Source organism: Megalops cyprinoides, chromosome 20 (genome assembly GCF_013368585.1).
Source record: "Megalops cyprinoides isolate fMegCyp1 chromosome 20, fMegCyp1.pri, whole genome shotgun sequence".
Taxonomy (NCBI): domain Eukaryota; kingdom Metazoa; phylum Chordata; class Actinopteri; order Elopiformes; family Megalopidae; genus Megalops; species Megalops cyprinoides.
Genome location: NC_050602.1, coordinates 2975976 through 3002321, shown reverse-complemented (window position 1 = coordinate 3002321; position 26346 = coordinate 2975976). Strand labels below are relative to the sequence as shown.

The following is a 26346-nucleotide window of genomic DNA, read 5'->3' as shown; positions in this document are numbered from 1 at the left end:
ACTTCAGGAAGGAGAGCATGCCAGCCTGTCGGCATCAACACCAAGCCACGTGACTCCAGGCAAGGCAGACTGTGAGAAGTGCAGCCGTTACTCTGTCCAGCCTGTTATCTGCAGCTCCTCAAGAAACACTTGTCAATCAAAGGGAGAGGAAGCTAGCATTACAGCTGGCATTTAAGTCCCAGTTTAAGGAAGGATTGCTTGAAGAAAGACAGAAGTGGAGACTTTGCTAGAATTATTAACATGTACTGTGGCAAGCCAGGGCTTAAGCATTCTTAAACAGTGTGCAGACATCAACACTTATTTAAAAAGTGTCTTGGAGTGGCTCCACACAGCTGTGGTAAACTACAAGCCTACTTAAAGGCTTGAAACAGCAATTTACCACCTTTCCTCAACATGCACATAAGACAGGCATTACAGATGGCCAACAGCCTTGTCACTAATCATTCTTCACTATCTTATTCAGCAATATTTCTTCAAGAATCTGCTATTCAGAGAACAGAGATAACTAATACCAAAAGATAATTTGCTTCATTACTGAAGATGAAATGTCGTTGAAAGACAACTACAAATGAGAGCAGAGTAGAAATCATTTTGTGTCACTGTCGGAAATGGGCATATTCTGACAGAAGCTGTCATGTGCTGTTCCACTCACATGTAAAGATGTATCCATCTTTAGGTCAGGTGATTTTGTGCTTTGTGTCTTCGACCCCAAGTTTTTTTTTAAGAAGCTGCCCTTTGTGACTGGTCTTTTTCTAAGGTTTACACATACTTATTCCTTTGTCCTTCTTTCTTTGTGCTCAAACCAACGTGACACTTGAACCAGTTTGAAAGTGACCAGAGAACACTACAGGAGTGACCTCATCTTATACAAGGTCTGAAAAGGGGCGTCTCAGCTGAAAAGAGCTCCACAACTTTCATTGAACAGCTCAGCTAAAGTGTTAGTGTTGCTCTCACCCTACAATGGCTTATTGCCCTGCTAAGAGCTGGTGGTCCAAGAAACTGTGACAAGTTTAAATGGGTTTTCTAAAATCCGTGTTGGGTTTCCTAACCTGATAAAGGCCTATTGTGGCTGGAGCGATGTCCCTTATTTTACCAGGGAGACAGGCGAACCTCAAAACAAGCAGGACAGTGACCTAGATACTGCCCACCTTCAGAGGACATAATGGCCAAATCTGTCTCGCATGCCAGCGCACATAATGGGAGTGTGCCTGGCATTGTTCAGCTGGCACAATTCTACCACATGCTTAACGACAGGTGCTCATCCTGCGAAAAGCAGGGGATCTCGAGGATGAGGCCCATCTTGTGAAACAGGAAACAAAGCTTGGCTTGAGAAAGAGGAAAGAAATCAAATATTAGCCCCAGATAGGAGTCAAAAGGAAAGCAATATGGCCGACACTGACGATCTTAACATGTTAAACAAGGTCATTTGGGCTCCCCTCAGCTATCCCTATCGCTACAAATTCAGCAGCAGTTTAAATCCAAACATTCACTAAAACATCAGTCACATGCATTTGCACAGTATTTAGTTCATTACCAATAGCCAATTGCCAATAACTCCAAAGGTCATTCTTAAGTATCTGTCACTCTTAAGATGCATGTGTAGTTTATGAATGGCAAAGAATTAGACACCATAAGACAGTAATCTGAAGATTGTTTTACTTTTACATCTTCTTTTCTTAGGAGACTGTAAAATTAACTTCCATGATCCATGATGGAATTTTGAGTAGTGTGTTCATTTGATGCAACAACAATATGGGACATGCATTAAGGCTTGTGAAATTAACACTGTCAACTTCATTTATAGGAAATACCCACAGTAAAAATGCCATAAAGTGGTCAATGTAGAGGGACACTGGAAGGAACCTGTCATTGGTCATATGAGGCACAGGAAGAAGCAGTCTCATTGGTTCCATTACTTTCAGGCCTTCTGTATCATTCCAGGTCCTATTGAGCACAAAATATACAATTCCCAAAGCTTAATATTGTTAGTGTCCAATTACAGGTAGGTATACCAGTTACATGGTAATTGTGAGGTACTCATCATTTTTCACCAACACTTGAGGCATCTTCTTATAATATTATCATCTTTTCACTGACTCATAGTTGTGGCATCTACAAGGCCAAGGAACTCTTTGTTAACATTCCCCTAAAAATCAAACACTCCCTTTTTAAAATATATTTTTCAAACAGAGGCTATGCTGAAAATGTTGTACAATTAAATATATTTCTACTTTTACCATGATTTAACACGTGCTTTGTTTCCAATTTGGTTGATGATTATATCACATAGAAGTCAAAGATTACTGACACTGTCATTGTGTTATGTAGGAAATCAACAACCAACATTCACAAATATGATTTCACTGTTATGCACGTGTCATCCCTTTTGACAAGCAACGGAACATGTTGGACAACCTCCAACATGAGGACAGGAGCTTGGCAGAAATGTGGTTGAATATCAGCACCTGAAAAGGAAGAGTTCTTAAAAGAGCACATGAATAATGTATGAAATCAGGCGGTCCACCAACACTAACTTTCAGTAAGAATGTTCAAAAATCAAACTGAAATAGGTCAGAACAATCCTGAGGTTTTTTACAAACAACCATGAAAGCTAGACAAACCATTTGTGACTTTCACCAGTCCATGGAGATGTTGTCTTTGACTGCCTACACTTTCATACACAATGAAACAAATGTTGAATCTATTAGTTGAAATATGGGTTAGCATTCAAGCTCATGACACATAACTCTTTGGTTTATGGGTGGAGAAAGTTCAACTACTGATCTGTGGTCACACTATTGATGCTTGAATCTGAGTAATGACTGTCCCAAATTAAACCTCCCACTGTGCCCCCTCCACTACTACTCGCCAACTCACTGGCCCGTTTGATGATGTCAGAAAATGTTCATGTTGAGGGGGCCTCTGGTGAAGGGGAGAAGAGACGGTTTTGGATGTGCGCATCCGCCTCGTTATGAGGAAGCGGGGGAGTGCGGCAATGGATGTATTTGCGTAGTGTTAAAATAATGCACGGGCTGTTTTAAATTGTATCTGTTTATTTCTTGGCTAGCGGTGTTATGTGCAGTCCTGTAAAAGGAAAGAAGATTATTACAACAATTTATAGGATTGCTACAACAATGTATAGCATTGTTTGGATTGTTTGTTGTTGCGTGGGGTTCCTGAAAACTATAATGCAGCGAACACGAACGTTTTGTTTCGGGTGCACACGAAAACAAGCAATCGCGTTTGCTAATATAACAGCCAAGCAATTACAATTTTTACTTTAAGACGAAGTGTGATAATTGCAATTAAGAGTTTAAATAACTCCCCTGTGGGTTAGAGCTGCTGCCGGGAACAGGCAAAAGGAGTGCGTACCCTAGTCATTGGAATTATATAGCATTATGGGTAGCGTAGTTTACATCTGCTGAAACGCTGAATGTAAATTTTGTCCCGCAATATGTTTATTTGGAAAAAAGCATGTGGGATTAACAATGTAATGTGTATATATCATAATAGGATGGAATACTGTCATAATTCTGTGCTCTATTCTTGTAGTTGACTTTAATATTTTGACCTAGGTAATGGGTTAGTCCAGGACGGGGCATACACTATATAAGCACCCGAGTTCTGTCATTTTGAGAAGGCTGTAGGAGAGCATAGACTCCGTAAACCAATGAGAGAAGGGACACTTGGGGAACAATTGCCCAGTGTTTTTTATTCATTTTTGTAAATAGTTATTTCTTTGTTGTACAGCACTATTAAATGTCTTGTCTTCATTCACCCCAATCTCTGTTGTCACCTGTTTGCCACTCGCTATCCCGTCACACTGGGGATAACACAATAACAAACAAAATGATATCTGGAAAATGGTTTTGCATGCAGGAGACTAATGGATACCTGTAAGATGTGGTTATTGCATTTCCAGCTCTGACTTCAGGCCAGTATTGGAAGGAAAATGTTTTTTGTGTATTACAATGTCAAACTAGAGTTAGCAAAAAAGAAAAAAATGTGGGCCATAACATCCCCCAGTTACATTTACCTCCCAGCAAGTAAAAAAACAACTAAACATCTGTAAATTCTAGAATGATAGTCAGCAATGGCTTGATGATAGATTACTTTTTCAATGCTGCAAATTTAATGTTTAGGAATTATATGGAAATTGACTAATGTCCAGGTCATAGTTCTGATATTATATTAACTAAAATTCTTTCTACAGCGAATTACTATTGTATATATTTACTTGATTTAAATAAGGATCTAATGGTCATGTCTGTCAATCTAAACTGAACAATTCATACTGGTGCCTTGATGTAGAGTTTGGCTCATATTTACACATGATATTCCACAACCCCTCAGCTACTGTTGTAACAAACAGACATGCTAAATTTGGGGTTTAGATGAACTTGATACTTACCACGACTTGACTTCCAAATTTACTGCCAAAATCCATAGACCACTCAATTTTTATTAGGCATAAATAGGGGAAAACATGCATCCACTGAAGTGCATTCAGAGGCTGAAAAAAACATCACAAGCAACTGAGACCTATCATATCTCATCAGTATTTGTGTACTGAAACACGTTTCACCCTTTCTGCACACATACTTTGAGGGTCATAGAAGAGTAATGCATAACATTTCACACATAAAATCTGCAAGACATTTTATATTTCACATTTCCAATGCATTACATGAGACATTTTTAAAACATCAAGCCTCAAGCTTTTACTAAAACCTTTTACTTTTATATATGAATTTTCAGTTCAAAGTTCTGTGCACACTTGCTGAAATTATTGGCGAAGTCAATTTATATTGTATGGCACATATGACCTTCTGAACTAGTTAGCAATCAGAAGCCATGCTTTTTCTTGTGTTTACTTTTGTTGGTTTCCCTGATCTTGAACAAAACTAAAGTACCCTGTCAGATTTGTGGAGGGGTCCACATTTTGTGAACTGGCTAGATGCAACATGTCTTTCTTGGGTGGAAGTCAGTGATTTCAGTGGTGTATCAGTGAGAGGAACAGTAATGTTTTTATTATTATTCTCCCCCCCGCTTTGGAATTGCCAACTGCATATTAGGCTCACCTCACTGTGTCCTCTGTCGTCCTGCAGTGCCATGAGTTTCAACACAGCCTCAAAGGCATAGCAGATAGATTGCATTGTGTTACACAAGATAATCCAGGGTCGATTTGGCTACAGGAGTATGTTGCATATATACTGCCTCATAGTATAAGGTGGGATTTAAGATGGTACATGACAACTTTGCAATGTCTCTTCTAAAACGTATGCAAAGACAAATAGCTGTGTCCAGCCATACAGCTGTTGCTGCCTCACAAAAGTAGTAAAAAACAAGAAAAAGTATACTTTCCTGCCAGATCAACCATTGCTAAATCATGCCTGGGCCTCTGCCCTCAAGAAAGTCTCTCCATTGTCCTGCAACAGATCCAAGATCAGTTTGTCCACCACCAATGCTATCCAACCATTTAATGTAATATTTTGATTTTGATCCAGAAACAGCTGGCAAGGGCAGAAATTGCCTACACTTGAAAACAAATTCAAGGGTGGGTGAGTAGCTGGCTGCTCAGTACCATTTACAGGGATCACATCTGCTCTGTGCCAGGGGCTGCAATGGATACACAAGCCCGCTGCAGATAGATGGCACCGCCTTTTACGTGAATGAGGAGAAGATTAGATCATTACACAGTATTACTTTAGCTCCCATAATGGTTTCAGTGGCAAAGCTTACACACTAGCAAGGAAATTCTAACAAAAACATTGCATTTGTATTATTATTACTGTTAATAACATTAATTATAATTACATTATAAATTTAATAAACTCATTGTTACTGGAGTATTGTAAACGCATTGACTATTATCACTCAGTTGAAATAATTTGGCAAGCCAAGCAATGGTCTAGCAGTGGTAGCTTACCTCCTTTGGTTTAGCCCCATTAATGTTATACCGTGTGTGCAAAAAACTAACCTGTAAATGCTTATAAATAATAAATATTTTAAAACTTAGATATAGTGTGATATGTAGAACTGTAACTTTATTAAGTTTACTGTATGTAGCTTAAAAGCTGTGTTAGTGTTTAATTTATGTGTGGCAATCCAATAAAAGGTGTACATTTCAAATATCAGATTTCCAACAGTCTGTGCCTGTTTCACAGGCAGATTAACAATGGAAGCCCAGAAGACTGCTAAATGTCGTTTTAAATGCTGGGCGCCTAATTGCGATGGAGTGTCTCGTTTGAGTTATATGAGCAACCAAACCAGCTACTTCTCAAATTTATCAGACAATAAAAGACCCGCTCTGGAGGTAGGCATCTCCCCTCTCCAACAGCTGATAGGTTCATTGGTTTTCAGTCAAAGGGAGGGGTCAGGAGTAGGCATCTCAGTATCCGCCGAACATTAAAAGACCTGTAGCGTAATAATAAAAAAAGTAAAAGTGAAGCCCCAGTCATTCCCAGAACAGAGAACGGAGAACGTGCGAAACCAGACAGTGCGAAGGCAGGTGGTCGAGCGGAAAACCAAATTTGACAGGATGGGGCCGCGGGATTTTAAATCGTTAATACTTCACGTTTTATTAGGCATGACCTTCTTCGAGGTAAGAATAACTTTAAACAGAACCTTATTTCACGCGTTGAACGACTTCCAAATTTAGCCGCCAGGACGTAATTGTGTGAAAACATTTTCTACTCGTGTATGTTTATTATTATTTTCTAATAGAACACAGACTCTTTGAGGATCCCAGCTTTCATGAACTACATGCTTAGAATTGCCTCCGCAGACAACTTCATTGTAGTTTAAAAATCTACTCGGACTACTCAGAAATATCAAAATTTCTGCTCTGTGTGAAGAACATTTAATACGTTTGTGTAATATCGTGAACCGAGATGCAAGAATGCAACAATTAAGTATTTCCCTCAATTAATGTAAAGCTCTGTTAGGCACGCTGTAATGCGTTTGCGTTTTATCTTGCCATCAATATCAATTGTATTTAAGGTCGTAATACATGCATTTTTGTTTCGTTTGCAGATCTGTGCAGCCCAGAACGGTAATTACTAAGCACATCAAGTTTGTACAACAGTTTTAGAATGTTTTAGGCTATTCTTAATGTATTTGTATTTATTGTATGGATTTGTGCCATTTGCACTGTCTCCTGACATTAATGTTGAATCAGTAATCGTAACAAACTCCATCGACAAATCATCATAATATGAAATACGTACTCAACATCTCTAATAACATGTAAAATGTTTTCTTGTCTAGATATCACTTTATCCATATACTCTGCAACATCAAAAAGTATAACGGCCCGGTGGACTAGGTATCCTGGGGCCAGCTCATACAGACTCACCGCAACGCCTAAAAATTCGCCCGGATCCGTGTTTGCCCAGTTCAGTGGAAGTACAGTGATGGGATCCCTCATCTCCCTTACCCAGAATACGGTGTACACCATTAGGGTAGAAGCTATGAACAACTCTTTTACAGTCCTCAGTACCGCTGCAGTTGAAGAAACCACAGGTAAGCCGCCGCGTGCTTGAAATTAAACTGCAAGTTAAGATCTTCAAATCTGCACAACAGATGTAACAATGTATTGTATTATTTTGGCTGTTTTGCTTGTATGCAGCTCCTGAAGTGCCTACGATTACCCGTGCCTTCTCAAAGATGAGCGACCGTATCACGGTGGAGTTTCCAAGTGTGACTGGGGCCTCCGCGTACATTGTGCGGGCCGAGTCTGTGGCGGATGGATTCTTCTCTGAGACCGAAGTGCCCGCTAACTCAGCGTTCTACCAGGCTACCGTCCTCGGCCTCAGCCCTTACACCTTGTACACCCTCAGCGTCATGTCTGTCAACGGCATATCGATAAGCCAGCCATCCCTGCCCGTGGAAGCAAGGACAGGTATAATTGATTATGATGTTGCTATGATTATCATGATCACTATTAATGTGGTTATTGTTGTTATTGTAAAATTAGTTGTGAATTATGAATACATTTTCATCACACATACAGATTCATTTGTTTACTTAAGTAGAATCAAATGTATTTTGTTTATTGAAGATGGATATGAATCCACAGTGATAAAATGGCCAGACGGACTTCTTTCTCAGACAATGGGCTGCAATATAATACCCAATACCACTGTAGAGTCTTGTTTCACATGGCCAATGTGATGAGGATGCCCTGGGCACTATTTTGTATCAGAAGTAACTGTATCCACCCCTGCACCTTCAATAGCATATGATGTGCAAAGGTAAACCCTGAGAACTAGGCTGTGTCTCTCCCTGAGGATAACAGTAAGTAACCCAAGCAGGAGTACTGATTCCCTTGCACAGTAAAAAAAAAAAAAAGTCAATTTCCCCTGTTTACCGCCTGATAAGTGACGCGTTACAGTTCCTGTTTTCCTGTTGTGAAAGTGTGATTGGCATTTTTGAAATAACATTTCCAGCAATTTGCATTGTTAGGTCAGATCATAAGACCTGAAACGACAGAAGGCAAAAAGAGAGAGTCTTTATTTCTCCCACAGTCCCATTCTCTGCTTAATGGAGAGACAGTTTACCCTAAGATGACAGAGTGCAACAGTCCAGTGGAAGTTGGGGGGTGTCATGGGTGAGCTGTCGCCCATGACCAAGACAGGAAGTAAATTCTGTGATCTCCTCTGTATCTGACTTGGATTAGATCCTACTCTGCATTTGCACCCACACCAACAGTGCTTAAGTTGCCGTGCCCCCTTTGTGTCCTCAGTGGTTGCAGCGCCACAGCTCAGCTCCATGTCTCCCAGCAACGACACCATCATGGTCACCTGGCCGCCAGTGGACCACGCTGTGCTCTACTCTCTCACCATCATCATGGAGGGCTCGAGCACCCGGTTTGACATCAACACCACCAGTACCGTTGAGGAGTTCAACAACCTAGAGGCTGGAACCAACTACTTCATCAAGGCCAATGCTTGGGACCCTGAGGGCATCCCTGGTGATGTCATCACCATCTCTCAGATCACACGTAAGGGCTGTAGAGGGGAAGTTGCCCCTGGACACCTGACCATAAAACATCGAGCATAAAAACAAAATATTGATCTCCCTGTACATTCTTGTTAAGTGATTTTACTGCTCATTGATTGTCTTTGAGGCATTGAAGGCTATGTAGGTCATTCTCTAAAAAGATGACTAATCATTATACTACATTTAGCTTTTGGTAACTTTATTTTCTGTGGAAAAAGTCAGCAAGTATGTGAATATGAACCCCAGGCGACATGTTCAGTTGGACGCCCTGAGCACGGTTGGGCACAGTTGTCATGGAGGCTCATTTGTGGTGGCCAGGTCCTCCGAGCCCGGACACCGTCCAGGTGATGCTGGCCACTGGCCGGTCGATGGGGATGGCCATACACTGGGGCAATGTACGAGGAGCCGATGACTATCTTGCCCTCAGCTCCACCGGGCAGAACTGCACCTCCACGGACACTTACTGCATCATCTCCCCACTCACCTGCGGCCAGAACCACACCGTCACTGTCACTGCTGAGAACCAGGCCGGGCCCAGTGACCCCTCCCAGCCCGAAGACTTCCTGACCTGTAAGTACCGACGACTCCCCCCCCAAACGATGCAGGCATCCACACAAAAAAATTACAAAACAAAGCTCAGCAGAAGGCAGGTGTGGGTCATTAGCCAAATACTTTGCGTACCCTAATCAAAATTACACAGACAAAAGCAACCAGTCAGAAACTAAGTTTGATAGAATGAGTTTGGTTATTGAGAAAGTTGCACATGGAAACCATATTAACACAAACATAGCCTCATACATACACATGATAAAATAAACATTTTTCAACAGAGTAGTGTTTTAGGGGTAGAATATAGTGTAGCATATAGTGATATAAATATAGGCTATTCCTTCACACTGGCTACTGGCACTTTCCACGTGCCATTCCAAGACAGCACTGTTTCACACTTATCAGAACACATTTATATCAGGTCCATTGACAAGGGTATTCATTACTCCTGTCTTTGACTCTGACTATACAATATACATTTTTATATACAAATTTCTTCCTTACAAGTTACTGTAAACTCATCTTTTCAAGCTGTATCTCTAGTCTACCACCCTCTCTATCTATATCTATCTATCCTATCTATTCCTATTTTCTATTTAAAAAAGCACTCTGCACTAGTTTAGCACCTAACTCAACTGACCTCTTGTAAGACTTCTCAATAACTACTCTTAGCATACTGATGCACTTATTTGGAAGTTGCTCTGGGTGAGAGCATCTGCTATATGATGAAATGTAGTGTAATGTAAATGTAATGTAAACCAAATTGATTACATAGCTTACAGTTTTTACATGTTATCTATTTATATAGTTGGATATTTAATGAGGAGATTCAGGTTAAAAGCCTTACCCAACAGTGAAGCTTAAACTCTTAAACAGACAGAGAAAGACAACTTTTCAGAAGAGTCGAAGACAAATTTCAAAATGGGAGGGCTGTCAAAGATCCCCCAATATCACACACAGGCATATCACCCTAAGACTGTTTGTCATGTTAATGGCACTAAACCACTGTAGTGTCAGCAGAGAGTGACTGACAGAGGGCATTGATCACCCCCCCCCCCCCCCCTTTTGTCTAGTCCCCTGTCCCCCTGAGTGGCTGTCACTGGAGGAGACGGTGCCGGGCAACTGCACGCTGCACTGGGATGAGGTGGAGTGGGTGGACTACTACATCGGCTTTATGAAGAGGGATGATGGCTCTGAGCTGTACTGCAATACCACAGGTGCTAGCTGCAGCTACCACTGTGACTGTGGCTACACCTACTTCATGACCGTCTTCGCCTATAACTTCGCCGGCTCCAGCCCCCCTGGGCCCGTCATCAACTACACCACTGGTGAGAGACGCTCAGCCGGTGAACGCCACGGATGCAGTCATGGGAAACCATCCCCTGATTTTTTAAATTATCAATGTGAATTAAAATCAGGCACCATTTGCGTCAGATATGCTAGCTTTAATCATCCATACTCATTCCATTACATTACCTTTGCTTAATAGATGATCCTACTCTGTGTGGTGAACATAGTTTTATCATTTTTCCATGTTATCCCTTGATACATCTGGATATTTACCCAAGCAATAATACTTTGTCCAAGGGAACAAAAGCAGCAGCACACTGGAGAATTGAACTGGCAACCTTTTGTGCTGTTCCTTATTACTACACCACACTGCTAACTAGCATGATTACTCTCTAACTTATTATTTTAAAGGATGAAGCCTGAGCTGACCACTACTTTTGTTAATGGTCAGGAAACTGGTTTTGTGAAGATCTGACCACTTCTGCCTTCTGCGCATTCACAGTCCCCTGCTGCCCGGAGGAGGTGTCTATATCGCTGGTGTCCACAGAGACGCTGGAGATCATGTGGGCGCCTGTGCGCGGGGCGGACTTGTATGAGACCAAGGCAGCGGGTTCATCCGACCTCATCCTCTGCAATGACACAGCTCCCGTGTGCGCCCTCTCCGACCTCAGCTGTGACACGGCGTACAGCGTGGTGGTGACACCCTGCAGTGAGGCCCGTGGCTGCAACCTCACCTGCATGCCGCACACCCGGGAGACAGGTATGGGAGGCGCTTTTGGATGGGTACAGTGGCATGACGGATGACCCAGAGGTACCTCAGCTGGTCTTTTCTCTGTCTCCCGCTTCAAGCTCCCTGCTCCCCGGAGATCCTGAGCATCACCCAGAGCAATGGGACCAGTGTGCTAGTCACTTGGAGTGCCAGCAATCGTGAGGCTAACTACACTGTCAATGTGGTGGGAAAGACGGGCTCCCACTCCTGCCAGTCGACCGGGATGTCCTGCGAGGTCCCTGGTCTGCCCTGTGGATCAACATATGAGGTCACCGCCTTCGCCAGGGCCTCTGTGGGGCTCAGTTTGCCCAGCTACACCGTTCCCTTGGAGACAGGTAGCCCCAACAACCAGAGAGGGGTGTGGCTGAATCCATGCCGCTCTCTGTTGCAGTCGAATTTGATTCAGCGTGTAGGGAGTTAACATTGTCCTGCCAAGTTCTGTTCTGTGTTCTGTTAACTTTTCTCACAGTCACGTTATGTTTTGTTAACTTTTTATCCGGTCGCGTTGCATTTGGTTAAAAACGAATGCCCACATCCACAGGACCCTGCTGTCCCCAGAGCCTGTCCGTGATGCAGGTGACCCAGGCCATGTCCAATGTGACCTGGTCGGCGGCCACTGGAGCCCAGTCCTATGTCACCTCTCTGACGTCACCACGGGGCGATGCTAAATGCCACACCTTGGATACACACTGCCTGATGGGATGCATCACCTGTGGCACCAGCTACACTGTGTCCCTGGAGGCCATCAGCAGGACAGGGCACAAGTCTGAGTGCACCTACCACGGCTTCTCCTCCAGTGAGCTTAGACCCCTGGAGTGTGACAGACACTCATTTCTAAAAAACACTACCGTGTATGTTAATGTGCATATACTGTATGCGATATGTTACAGTGTAGAAAGGAACACTGTGTGAAAATGAGGAAACTCACATTGTCCCATATGCCAGAATTAGGAGAATGCACCTTACTGAAGAGGCTTTTCCCTGAAAGAACATCTGTATTTCTGAATAGAGATATATTGGAGCACAAGAGGTTATATTCTAACAATGGCAGTATGCTACACATTATTATGGACACTTATACATATATCACATATACATACTTTTCAAAGGAGATGAAAATGTGTGTGTTCTGGAATATATCTTATACTGGTATGTTATCCTATAATTCCAACATATCCTATAATCTTACAGTATTGTATGTGGACATTTGCATAAATTAAAATGACAACAGTACATTTGCTAGTTTATGGCATGTATTTTGATAATTTAATAGTGAGCTCCTTTAGAGCCAACACTACACACTTTACTCATTGACAATGCTTTGTAGGAGAGGATCAGAGCTCCCCTCTTTGTGCCTGTGCCAGGTGCTTGCTGTCCCACTAGCGTCAAGTTGTACAGACTGAGCAACAACACCATACGGGTGTACTGGCGCTCCTCCGGCAACCTCAGCAACTACACGGTCGACCTCCAGGGCGCCATCGCCAACTACACATGCGCCCCGCTCCTGGGGAGCAGCTCCTGTGACGTGTCGGAGGTCGTGTGCGGTGATGTCTATACCGTGGTGGTGGCTCCGTTGACACGTGAAGGCACCAGGATCGAATTCTGTCCCAGAAGGATATATTCTGGTAAAAAAAAAATAATAATTGAGTTAACCATGGAGTTTATCGCGCTTATGATTGCCACACTGCCAAAACCACTGGCATCATGTGCTTGCATAAGTGACGATCATTCTTCGCCAATCACGTTAGTTTGAAATTTCACGTGCAAATGTCTGCTTCGCTCCTTTCTGATGACATTCCTTGTCTTGTTTCAGTTTCCTGCGCAGGGAGCAGTGTTGGAATGGGTGAGTCTTCAGATCTGAAACAGTATAACGAAAAGCAATGCCAGTGGCTACTTCATAGTGAAACAGTAATCTGGAGCCAGATGCAAGTTCTGCTGTTTAATGTTGAAAGTGTTGTATATTTGTACAGCACGTATACGTGCATACAATTTACAATTGAGAGTTTGATCCTATTCTTCTTTTTCCAGTTATCTATCGAGGGAAAAGAAGTGTGGCCTAACAGATGGAACGTAAGTTGTTTTTTTTTGTAAAACATAAACGAAATTTGAGGTGACGTAACAATGATAACTGAAAATATACACACTTCTTCATCCAAAAAGAACACAAAACGTGCCTAGTCAATGTCACGCACCCCAATGAAATGTGTATACGATACTGTCCAACGTACAAATAAACACAGGCATCTTAATCAAAATGCCGCCCTTTGTGTCACTGAACGAATCATTTCGTATCATATCACGGTGTATCTCCTTCATCTATTGTGCACTGACTGCAATAAAAAAACAAGCTTTTTACAAAGGCACGATGAACACAGAGCCCAAACAAGTCATGGTTATATATTACAAAATCACACAGAGACAGGGATCTCCTCGAAATGTTATACCCAGAACATATAACAACATAAAAACGTGTACCTGTTATATAACATAAAACACGTGCTGTGACAAAGTTGCCATGTTCAAAGTAATTTTTTTTAGAAGCAACCACAAAGCCTGAAAAGATTTCTGGAGAGGGAAGCATCTCAGTGGTAATAATATGGCATGGTAATGATATTTAGAGAAAGGGACAGGTTACAGCGATACCTGCTTATCACACCTTTGGGCTTTTTGATGAGTCATGTGATTGTAGGACAGCCTCCATCACTAACACACAATGTGCTCAAACTATAAGACTGATACAGCGTCGGTTGGGGAGTTAAAGTTGTGTGAGAGATAGTTTGCCTCCCTTGTCTGTGGACTCATGTTGCTCATGGTCATCGTCTTTCTCTTACAGGGCATGGCACACCAGGACTAGCAGAAACAAGTGTTTCTTCCTGATTTTCAATGATCTGTGTTCAGAAGAACTTATCATGTGACAATCATCTCTTTTTTACATAACAGGAAAACATTTTGGAGCCTATAGCAGCGTTGTTTTCCTAATATATAAAAAAGAAATGATAATCATGTAATTACCTTTTCTTTTTTCACATAATAGGAAAAATGATAATAGTTTGGCAACAATGTTCCAATATTATTGCCTTTTAGTGCAACTGGCCATCTGCAGACCGAATTGGGTAACAATGCATTATTTATAAGTGAGATTAATATGACAGGTATACATCTTATATACAATATATCATTCAATCAGGGTAATGTAAAGAAATTTGATTGAAAATCATTGATGTATCAGATGAATACTTGAAGAAAATGTATGATTGATAAAAAATGTTTTGCATTAATGAATTGGAAAAGTGAAAATGTATTCATTGAATGTTTCTAAATGGCAAATTTGTACAAAGATTGTAACAAATTTATACCAAAACAGTGATGGATTGTACTGAAATATTCTCCTCCTCTGAACATTGTATTAAATAACAATTTGTTCTAAAAAATTGACAAAGTTAGAGTGTTCCCAAGTAGGAGGCCTCCAATGGATAATTGTGAGATATCTAGGTCACACCAAACACATGCTTTACACTAAAAGATGAGTAATTCAACCATTTTGTACCACTGTCCGCCTCAAGACATACGAGTGATCTCACATTTCCTTTGGGTGACACTGAAGAAGGATTGAGTATGCCTGGTACTGTGACACTGTGTTCCAACATACTCCTTGAAATAAAAGTCATTCTTTGCATCATAATATTGTATGGAGTTTATTGTTACACAAATACACGCCAAGACACTGGACCCTGTCCGACCTCATCTCCTTACTAATGGTGACAGGCAGACTGAGATTTTGTAAATATTAGAATTACAGTCATACTGTAAAAATAAAGGAACACACACACACCCAGCAATATGAAACCACCAACTATCTCTTTCCATATTTAAATATATATGCAGTGCCTTGCAAATCATTTATACCCCTGCCCAAATCTCATATTTTACTGAATTACAAATGATACATTGAATTCATTCTGTGTGATTCCAGACACAGAAACTCAGAATGAATTTAAAGTAACATTGATTTTATGTTAGAAAAATTACATACTGAAATATGCTATTTGCATATTCGCATATGTATTCAATCTCTGTGCTCTGGATGCCCCAGATTTACACAGATGAAAAAAATTGCCCTAACACAGTTGTCTCATTAGTGGCCTGTGAACCATTAAAGTAACTCACATTTTCTAGATACTTATTTAGATTCTAGATCTAAAAAACACACACTGTTTAAGGATCACTGGCCAGGGTGTGAATCTGAAAGAAAGGTGTGAATTTAAGACTGTAGAGTATTCTATGGAAGTTAGAGATAAAGTTAAAGGGTACAAAATAATAATCAAGTGCTCTGACAAAGTGTCAACAAAGAAGCCATTATGAAAAAAGAACCATCTCAAAGCACATCTGGAGTCAAAAAGCATGAGTGAACCCACTGAGATGTGAGAAAGTGTTTTATGATTGCAAGAGACACTGCTTCTGTCTGCTAAAAAACTGAAGCTTGGGGGAAAGTTCACCTTTCAGGAGGACAATGATCCCAAGAACAAGGCCAAAGCAACAATAGAGTAGCTCAAGAACAAAAAGGTGAATGTCCTACAATGGCCCAATCAAATTCCCGTCCTCACTCCCACTGAGAATCTATGAATTTGAAAATTGCAGTCCAACCAAACTGAACAACCTGGAGCAATTCTGGCAAGAAAAATGGGCAGAACATCACTCTCAAACACTCTCCAAAGCTGGTACATACCCCAAAAGACTTATAGCTGTTATTGTAGCAAAAGGGGACTCTACCAAATATTAATATGTGGGGGATATATTTATGGAAACAGCATATTTCAATTTTTAATCAGAAATTGAAAGTCCATATTTTGAAACACTATCATTACCTACAGTAAATGCACCCGACATAATTTAGTAATGACTTCCAGTAAGAATAATGACATTTGATGTTAGTTGAAATCCAAGTCAAATAAAGTGTAAGCAATTTTAGACCTTGCCTCAATTTTCCCATCAAATTTAAGGGCACAACCCATCTTGCATTTTGGGATAGAATCAGCCTCTCAACGGCTGTTGCATTATCATGAATAGTCAATATCAGCTTTGACACCCTCTGGCCATTGGGAATGATCCTCTGCAGTGGCCTGAGGCCGTTTGAAGGCAACTGCACTGAAAACAAAAAGGAGGAAGTGGTATCTGATGTGCCACAGCCCTGCTCCTACAGTGCTGGAACGTTCCGCGTAGCGTTATCCGAAACTTCCAGTCAGACAGTCACATACACATCACGAGTGTAACACAATGCAAGGGGCTCCGATGCCTCATACAGCTCTGAGACAAATACAAACAGAGCAAGGTGTGGTTTTGAAGGAGGAATTCCTTGCCATGTTGCATTGTGACAGGCTTTTCAAACTAAGCCACTTAAGACCGGGTATCAATTTTAACTTGCATAATATCAATCCTGCAATAACGTAACTGTAATATTGAAGTTCTTATATAATGAAGTTCTTGAGGCTAAATTACAAAATCATTAGGCAAAGCCATTTCCACCTGCTGAGAAAATAATACACCTGATACATAAAATAATATGATCATCTGAGAACCTGTGAGTATTTGGTGAAGACAGCACCCTGATACATCTGGGTTTCACATACGGGCTGTGTGTTTTCATGATGTCCAATACTCAGCTCATAACTTAGTCAGGCTGTCCAACTTCTGTAGAGATGCTCCTAAACACTCAGGGTGTGAATAAAGGGAAAGGGACAAAACTAGTAAGGAAAGTTTAAGGGAAAACCTTTAGGGGGCTTGGAAAAGTTTAGCATGGTAGTAGGTAGTAGTAACAAGCTGTATCAGTGGTTGCTGTAGCAGGCCCATTGTGACATCATCTGTTAAAATGTTCAGATCCTAAATGTTCTGTCCATGTTAGTAAATGCGAAAATGTTCAATGTAAAATCATGAATCTCAAAATCTGTTTAGGTATTGACACAAAACGCACAGGCAATGTAATCCCATACTAGCTGAAGATATTTTATAGGTATAGCTAAAAGCTATTGGTGGAGTTATGTACAGATAATAATAATAAGATAAAATAGGAAGAACAGTAAGTTGGCTTCTTCAAGCCAACTCAATTAGTATAACAAGAACCAATCCGGACACAGGATTTCACTCGGTCAAGCCCCAATCAAGCAATCATGATGCAAGCAAAATGCACAAACACTAAGCCAAACTCACAATGCCTTTCAAATTTTTGCCCTTTGTTTAAATGGGGCTTAGATTTCTCTGATTCCTGAGGCCGCTTTATATTCATCTTCACCTATCTCATTGTTAGACGAAAGCTGGGAACAAAGAGAGGATATTCCTCTATTGTCATTGAATAAACAACGGACACAAAGCTCAAGGACTTCTTTATGTGCTCCATTCAACAGCAAAATCAGCATCACACTATTAATTTTTCCCATGATAATTCACATGGCAAAGTGTTATTCCTCAGTTATGGAGGATAAGACATCAATCAAGAAACACACCACTGGTGATCACTTCTAGTCCTGTTTCCTCCATCCCCAGATTCGTCCTGTGTTTTGAGGAGAGGCTTGTTAACAGCTTGAGTTCACAGCATGTTTAGACTTCTTTAAGCAAGTAATTCAGACTTGTTGGGAGACTCCAGATGTCTAATCTAAATGAAGAGGTCAACAGCACATGGGTTCCTCTGGACAGAAAGGGAACTAGGACAAATGTACCAAGGCACTGAAATCCCCATTGTGTGTTGGAATGTCTGACATGTTGCTTGGCACTATGACCCCAAAACCTATATATGTCAGAATTTGGGGACTTGTATCATTTTCATTTTGTAGTAGATTGAAATCAAAACAGGCTTTTGGAGAAATGCCTCTTAATTTTAATTTTAAAAAATGCAAAGACAATTTTTTGAAAAGGAAAATTGCAGAAGAGCCCCAGTTGTGACTTTTTTCCCAAAGTCACTGATAACCTCACATTTTCTATGGTCTTTATTTCCTTTTTGCTCCTGCCTCTGTAATCTGACCCCATATAATGTGAGATGCTTACACTATGCTGGTGTGGACAGTTTTAGGTGAGAATTCTTGGCCACATTTTCACCTGACGGTACATTCAATCACACCAACACCTTTCCACGGTCCAAAGAATCCAATTACACCTGTATCTATTGACAAGTAAAGGGAAGTGGACGGACTGGGTCATCGATGCAGAGTCCATATTTCTGGAGAGGATGAGTGAATCGGATTTCACAGGCTGAGTTGCTGGGAGGTCTTGTTGTGTGGGAGACAGAGAGGTACTTTTTGCCCCCCCACCCCATAATACTTTTTGAGCCTAAAGGCATGGGGAGGTTACCTGTCCCCATTTCGACTCTGGTGATTGGTTCCCACGGGAGAACACTACCTGTGCCGTCGCTCAAAAGAATCCAGAACCTTTTTGCACCTGGTGCCCTTGAATCCAGCAAAACCTGCGCTCATTGTCAAAGATGGAATTGTTGGGTGCATTTAGTTTTTCCTTATTGTTAGCATCTCTGGCTCAGGTAAATACATTTTTCCAATATCATCATTGCATATGTAAAATGTTTTTACATGTTTTTGCTCTTCTCATATACAACTTCAATTTTGATACATATAATAAATTTTTAACACTTTTATGTTTGCTCTTTTTCAGATTCAGTTTATTCAGGCACAAGGTATGTTTCCTGCACTTTGTATTTAAATGTTCATTAGTAATAATTCGTCATTCATGTGGACATCTTATTTAAGGGGAAAGTGCATATTTTATTGTATTTCCAGTTTACTTCAAAAACACAAGCAGTATAACATAGTAATAAGCTCCTTTGCACAAAGATAAATACCTGGATGATCAGACTTAACATTTGAACAGCACATTGTATTGAGGTATATTTTCCTTGTATTTTAGTAGGCTGTACTATTTAGAGTATAATTCTAGCGATAAAGATGTGATCAGATTTTATATTGATACTGAGTATCAAGGAAGGACTCAGGAAGCTGACAGCAAACAGATTACTCACTTAAATTACTGACGGATTTCAAAGCATTTTGTTCACAGGTTGTTGTTTTTCTGGAAAACGCGCGATTTTATTGAGAAAAATACTAATCCATGACTACTTCAATAAATTATACGACTGTGATATTATTACTTGATACGAGAATTTATATGAAAAAATAATACATGTAATTGTATGTAATGTAATTCAATTTATCTTTAAATTATTATTAAATTACGATTATTTTCATGCTTACATAAAATGGAATCTCTGTCTCTCTCTTGTCGCTTTATACTTCAGATTGCAGCATCACATCGATAACCTCTCCTTCAGCATCGAGCCTTAAAGTAAAATGGAACACATTTGCTGGCGCGACAAATTATTTTCTGGATTTACGGGTTGTAAATGCAACGAATATTGCACCAGTGGTGGTTACGCTACCGGCCTCCAGCACGGAGAAGCTGGTGCAAGGCCTGAGACCGGGAACTGTGTACAGCGTCACAATAAAAGTGTTTCAGTTCTATTATGTGATGTGCCTGTACACAGATATATCGACCACAGGTAATCGCTTTCGCCATACGTAAACCTTCTTGGACCCAAGAGGTTATGTAGCTGAACAATCCAACTCCATAACTTTTTATGTCGTTGGCTATTTATCTTATTATTATTTTATTTTTTAAATTCCTGATAAGTCAATGTTTTTTTAATCAATGTTTCGTTTTGTGGTATGTTTCTAATCTGGTGTCTTTCTCCTGTTGTTGATGCTTTTTGGCGTGAAACGGAAGAAAGATTTCCACGTGAGTGGACAATAAAATCAAGTCTTAGTTTACTTGTGGTAACAGAGTGTTGTTTGCTTTGCGCTCTTTCCAGTCCCCGCTACATCACAGATAACCTTCTCTCGGGCGATATCGAGCACCGCAATCCGCTTTGAGTGGTCAAGCGTGAGCGGAGCAGACAGGTACTTCCTAATAGTTGAACCCATAGCGGGTGGAGAAACGTTCAACCACACCTTCACCAATCTGAGCGGCGAGGTGAGCAACCTGCAGCCATCCACGTCTTACAACTGCTACGTATACTCTTCCAACGTCGCTGGCTTAGGTTCAGCTAGCCGTGTAAGGACCGTCACGACGTGTGAGTAGAGTGTTTTTTAATACATTCAAAGATAATGAAATAGTGTAAACAGAATCTATGCCTCAGAAAAACACTTATCATATTCTTTAATGATAATGATTAGTGTACAACCTGACAAACTGTACTGACGTCTTGTCAGAGGTGTCTTGTCTTTTCAGAGGTCTGAGGCGCATGAGGAAATCACCGTCACCCATATAACCGCTGTCTGTATTTCTTTACACTCCAATTTCAGTGGTAAAGCCACCAGTAGGGGTCAGTGTGGTGTCTACTGGAAGAAGCACGGCCCGCGTCAGCTGGCAACCAGTGGATAAAGTGCTTCTATATGAGGTGACAGTCGTGGACATGGATAATCCCAGCGCTACACCGTTTGTAACCAACACCTCCAACACTCAGATGGACATCAGCAATCTGCAGCCATGCTCCAATTATCAAATAGGGGTGGCATCTGTCAATGCATTTTTGGTTCCTGGGGAGTCTACGTATGTCCAGTACACCACAAGCAGTAAGAACCGTCAAATAAACACAGACTCTTATGTAAAGAAATAATGTGACAAAATGCATGTGTAACTGCTCAGATCGACTTCTTAAATATAGTGTGTAAAAGGATGTGTACCTTTGTGCTCATGCTCAACTGAAACATACAAATACATTCAGAAAACTGCCAACTGAGATTCTGGGAAGAGTAAGACAGTGTGTTACAACAGTTGAATGTTAAGATAAAGTGGGTTATATTGTTCTGTATGTATTAATGAAATATTAATTAATGTTAATAAAATGTATTAAATTGAAAAAATATGAGAGCAGTAGAAAAGTAGCGCCCTCCCATCCTCTGCCTCAGCCATCAACGCGGTGACGGCCATCTCAGTGGACTACAGCTGCTCTAGCGGCATGGCCACGGTGACGTGGGGCACGGTCTTCGGGGCCACCTCCTACCGTGCCACAGCCACTGCCGGTGACGGCACGACACTGAGCTGCACCTCTGTGGCGTCTAGCTGCCAGATCACCAGGGTGGCATGTGGGGAGCGGTACCTGGTGCAGGTGACGGCCATCTCTGACGACTGCGAGAGCACCTCTAACATCACCGCCTTCTTTGAGACGGGTAAGGGTCTGCACGCCAGGGTCAGGGGGTGCTCCAAAAGACACACCTGTCTTACGAGGGGACATCCAATCCTCACAACACGCCCACGGGACCCTGATTATGATCGCCCATCCCAAACTGCAGCAATTATCACAATGACAGCACAAACATGAACTCGTCTATAGGACAAGAGTTTCTATAGAATGCTCTGTTCTCTTTTGTCTATAGAGCAGGGTCTTTTTGCAACTCTACACTGAATGATTTGAAAAGTCACCTGTGTTGAAAGGATTTCAATGGGTCCTCACATGCATGTGTTTACCTGTTCCTTGACCCCCTTTCTGACAGTGCCCTGCCCCCCCACTGACCTGAACACCTTCCGAGAGTGCTCCAGTAATGTGATTATCTTCTCCTGGGCTCCCACCAACAACACGGCCTACTATGTGGCCACGGCGCTGGGCTCGGATGGGGAGGTGACGGAGTGCCGCACCACCGAAACTGCTTGCTTCTTCACCAGCACGGACTGTGGCCAAGGCTACCAGTACACTGTCTACTCCGTCAGCGGCGAGTGCAACAGCGGGCTCAGCCCAGCTGCCCACGTGCGCACGGGTACGCCCTGCCAGCAAGCGCTAATGTTGACCCTGCTGTTGCCATTTCCCTGGCACCTAAGCCAGCTCCCCACCCTCAAAACTTCAGCTCCAGTGACCTTCAGCCTGACTCCAGGAGCATGGCAACTTACAGCAAACACCTTTTCAGCAGAAATATTTTCTTCCAGTACTTATGTATCTGTATTTCAGTAGTTATTTCCAGTTGTGTTTTTTCGTTCGGCTTTCTTTAGATTAATTCAAATCTACTTAAACAAGATACACAAAAATTGTGCCATTTCCACAAGACAAAAAAAGTAAAGCTTCTCCTCAGCACAGTGAGACCCAGGGTGGAAGCTGAGCTTAAAGCTCCCAGGTGCTGGTCATGATTGACAGAGTGGCTCAGAGAGAACTTAACTGGCTACAGACAGAGACAGCTCACAGTAACACAGAAACACTGATATGGAAAAGAGGTCCAAAAATCATCATCTGACACAAAAAAAAATGAAAATATTACTTTAATAACCATCCTTAATATTACTACAGTAAACCAAACTTTATAGGGAGCTGTAATAATAATAAAACGTCCAGGAGAGTTTCATTAGACTTACATCTAGTGGCTGCAAGTGGTAACACACCATGCTAAAAGCATTACAAGGTCTCTGGCTGTGTCCTTCTGTTCATACGCTTCTCTGTCCCGTCAGCACCCTGCGAGCCCCAGAACGTGAAGACTACTGCCGAGTGCCAGTCAGACGTGCTCATCACCACTTGGGACACAGCAGCCGGGGCTCTGTCCTACACCGTGGAGGCACGGGGCAACAACGGCGACTACTACAACTGCAGCTCCTTCACCAACAGTTGCGCTATGCCTGGTGTCAGCTGTGGGGAGAGCCTGAGTGTGTGGATCACTGCCTCTGATGATGACTGCACCAGTGACCGCACCCTTGGGGAGGTGGCAGAGACAGGTGGGCTGCAGTTCCAGGGCCGAACTGCCTGCATGGCATCAGAGAGTGGGGTATGAATATTGGGAGTGGTTAGGGGGTTAAGGAGTCGTTAAAGATTCTACCTGTTAAGCAACTAAATAGTGTAATCTCCATCACTGCACGCTGAGTTGGTAAGCATTGGAGCCAGGGTTTTTTATTTTGTAAATCTAATGCCAGAGTTATTAGCTAAATTATTAGTTGAAAATAGCAAAGTGATTTGAAATGAGCTTAACTGGTCTGATCTGGTTTTGACTGCTCTGGACTGGTTGGACCAATCTGGACTGGTGTGAATGCCTGTCTCCCCAGTGCCGTGCACCCCGCAGAACGTGACGTCGGTCAGGGACTGCGGCTCAGACTACATCACCCTGGACTGGGAGATGAGCGCCGGCGCCGTGTTCTACATTGCCTCAGCCGTGCATGCCGACGGCACAATGCGCACCTGCAATGCCATGGCAACCGAGTGCCGCATTGAAGGCCTGCGCTGTGGGCAGACCTACACTGCCTTCGTCATTGCCACCAACTTCAAGTGCAACAGCTCGGAGAGTGTGCGTGTCACCGCGGAGACAGGTATGTCCCTAGGACACCTCTCCTGGGAAAGTTGGAGAGGGGAGGGATTCCCCAGCATCCCCAAGGTGATGGTAACCCTGTTTTGCATTTCTGATGCAAGCACAAAGAAGGCAGAACTATTGGTTCTCTTTGTTAATTTTTACTTTTTACTATTGATAAATGGTTACCATTACCATATCATGGCTCTATGTAGTCAGTGTCAAGAGCAGTCGTCTAAAAAGGCATCTATTGTAGTTAGTGTGCCTGTACTCACGAAGTTTAAATAAACAGTACAGTACCACAGAATAAGAATGCAATGGGGAAAATAGTAATGGAAACGACTATATCCTCAAAAAAGTATTTATTCAAGGCTTGTTTGGACAGTGCAATCAGGGCTGGACCCTTACTGTACTTGATAACAGCAAACTCTGTGACATTACTGAGCAGCAGGTTAGCAGAACACACACACATGCACACGGTGCCTAGGGTAGACAGTTATGAATACAGTTACGCATGATAGCTCCACCCACACTGGGGTTCATGAAGTCTCACTGTCTCAGTAAATGAAGCAAGAGGTATGCTAAGAAAAAGTCTGTGAGCCTCTGTGCTCACTTTTCAGAACAGTTATAGAAGGTTACCCCTGTAGCCAGAAGGTCTCAGCAAGAACGCTTTCTTAATCTGAATCATGGCCCTGCTGAGCAAATGCAAACTGAGGCGAATCTAACCCCCCCACAGCCCCGTGCCCGCCTGACCACATCGAGGCCTTCCTAGACTGTGAGGCCAACCATGCGCTGATCGTGTGGCAGAACCACCAGAGCATGGGCTCATACACAGCCATCGCCGAGGACGCCCACGGTGGCCTGCTTAGCTGCTCCACCACCAGCAACAACTGCATCATCCCCGAGCTCAAATGTGGCCAGCAGTACGCAGTCAGCGTCACACACCACGATGGCACGTGCTCCAGCCTGCCCTCAACCGCCATCCAGATGGACTCCGGTAAACCCCCCCACTGTGCTCCTCTGCTGGGATCTGTAAATTTTACATGATGTAAAGTTTACACTCTGTAAAGTTTACATGATGTAATGTTCACATAAGTTTACAACACATTACAACACATTTTAATTTTTTTTTGATGCAATCAATGTAATCCAATGTGTTCCTTGTCACTAGTTTTTTGTTACTTTCACAACAGTCCAACGATTCTAGCGATTCATATAAAAATATATACAACCCCACTCAAATAATACAACTTCATTAGTTAGTCTAAGGACAAAATGCAAAGAAGGAGAACAGATTTTTCCTCCCTTATTTCACATGCTAAATTTTAAACTAAACTAACAGTTCTTAGACATTCACAACACTCATCATGTTAGCAGTCAAACCGCGGTCGATTCAAACCTCTCCCCATCCATTTTCAGTTCCATGCGGGCCTGAAAATGTTCGCACCAATGTGAACTGCGCAACAGGGGAGTTGATGGTGGGCTGGGATGTGTCCATCCCGGGACAGAACTACACCACCATCGTGTCAGATGGGAACGGAGAGAGGATATCCTGCAACTCCTCAGAGACACACTGCAGGCTCAGTGGCCTGGAGTGTGGCACGTCCTACATGGTCGTGGTTTTCTCTGTCAACGGGACTTGTAAAAGCATGCCTAGCAGCGACGTGGTCTTCCAGGAAGGTATTGCATTTTTTTGACACCATCTTTAAAAATTCATAAAGAAAAACGTTTCTGACATTTCTTACGTTCAGAATTGAAGTTTTCTCACTTCTGTACTTTGTACTGATGTAAGTGTCAGTCATACGAGCCCTCGCATCTGTGTGTCTGTGTGTTCGTGCACCCACAGCACCGTGTGTGCCCACCAATGTGACTGCTGAGCGCACCTGCGGCGAGAGCATGGTCACTGTGCACTGGGAGGCCAGCCGTGGAGCCCTGCGCTACACCGCTGTTGCTGTAGGCAGCGGCGGACACCGGTCCGAGTGCTCGTCCAACAGCACAGCCTGCAACATGGCTGACCTGCTGTGCGGGCAGGTGTACACCATAGGGGTGGTGGCGGTGGACGACAACTGCACCAGCCCGCAGAGCCAGCTGATGACACTGCGCACAGGTAGAGAGGGGGCAGGGACAAGGTGAAGGCAGGGCCTAACCAGGTTGGCTGAGCTGGATGGGGTTTATCAGAGCATAGGGCTACTGCTTATGTTTTTTTGGGGGCAAGTAACTTAACCTGAAATGCTTCAATAAATATCCAGCTCTGTTAATTGGACAGCATGTAAATGTGTAAGCTATGTAAGTCACTCAGGATAGGAGTTAAGCAAAAGTTATTTAAACTAATGGTAAGTGGGCAGTTGCAGGGAAAGGCCAGGCACATGGGGACTGTGGTAGCCTGGGCAGACAGATTTGGTTTATTATCGGTGGGCAGGTGGG

At 42.4% G+C, this 26346-nt stretch overlaps 1 protein-coding gene across 1 annotated transcript; it reads left to right on the top strand.

The window, feature by feature from the left end:
* Nucleotides 1-6467: 6467 nt before the first annotated feature.
* Nucleotides 6468-26055, top strand: LOC118796034 (fibronectin-like). Its single transcript, XM_036554866.1, has 21 exons — nucleotides 6468-6604; nucleotides 7036-7054; nucleotides 7270-7524; nucleotides 7631-7903; nucleotides 8747-9004; nucleotides 9322-9573; nucleotides 10626-10880; nucleotides 11345-11602; nucleotides 11692-11946; nucleotides 12153-12407; nucleotides 12976-13236; nucleotides 13425-13454; nucleotides 13640-13660; nucleotides 20475-20735; nucleotides 21574-21834; nucleotides 22159-22419; nucleotides 23099-23359; nucleotides 23684-23944; nucleotides 24659-24919; nucleotides 25390-25602; nucleotides 25769-26055. Exons 1-21 carry the CDS (start codon nucleotides 6542-6544, stop codon nucleotides 26053-26055), a joined length of 4521 nt encoding a protein of 1506 aa, XP_036410759.1. The 5' UTR covers nucleotides 6468-6541.
* The last annotated feature ends 291 nt before the right edge of the window (nucleotides 26056-26346 follow it).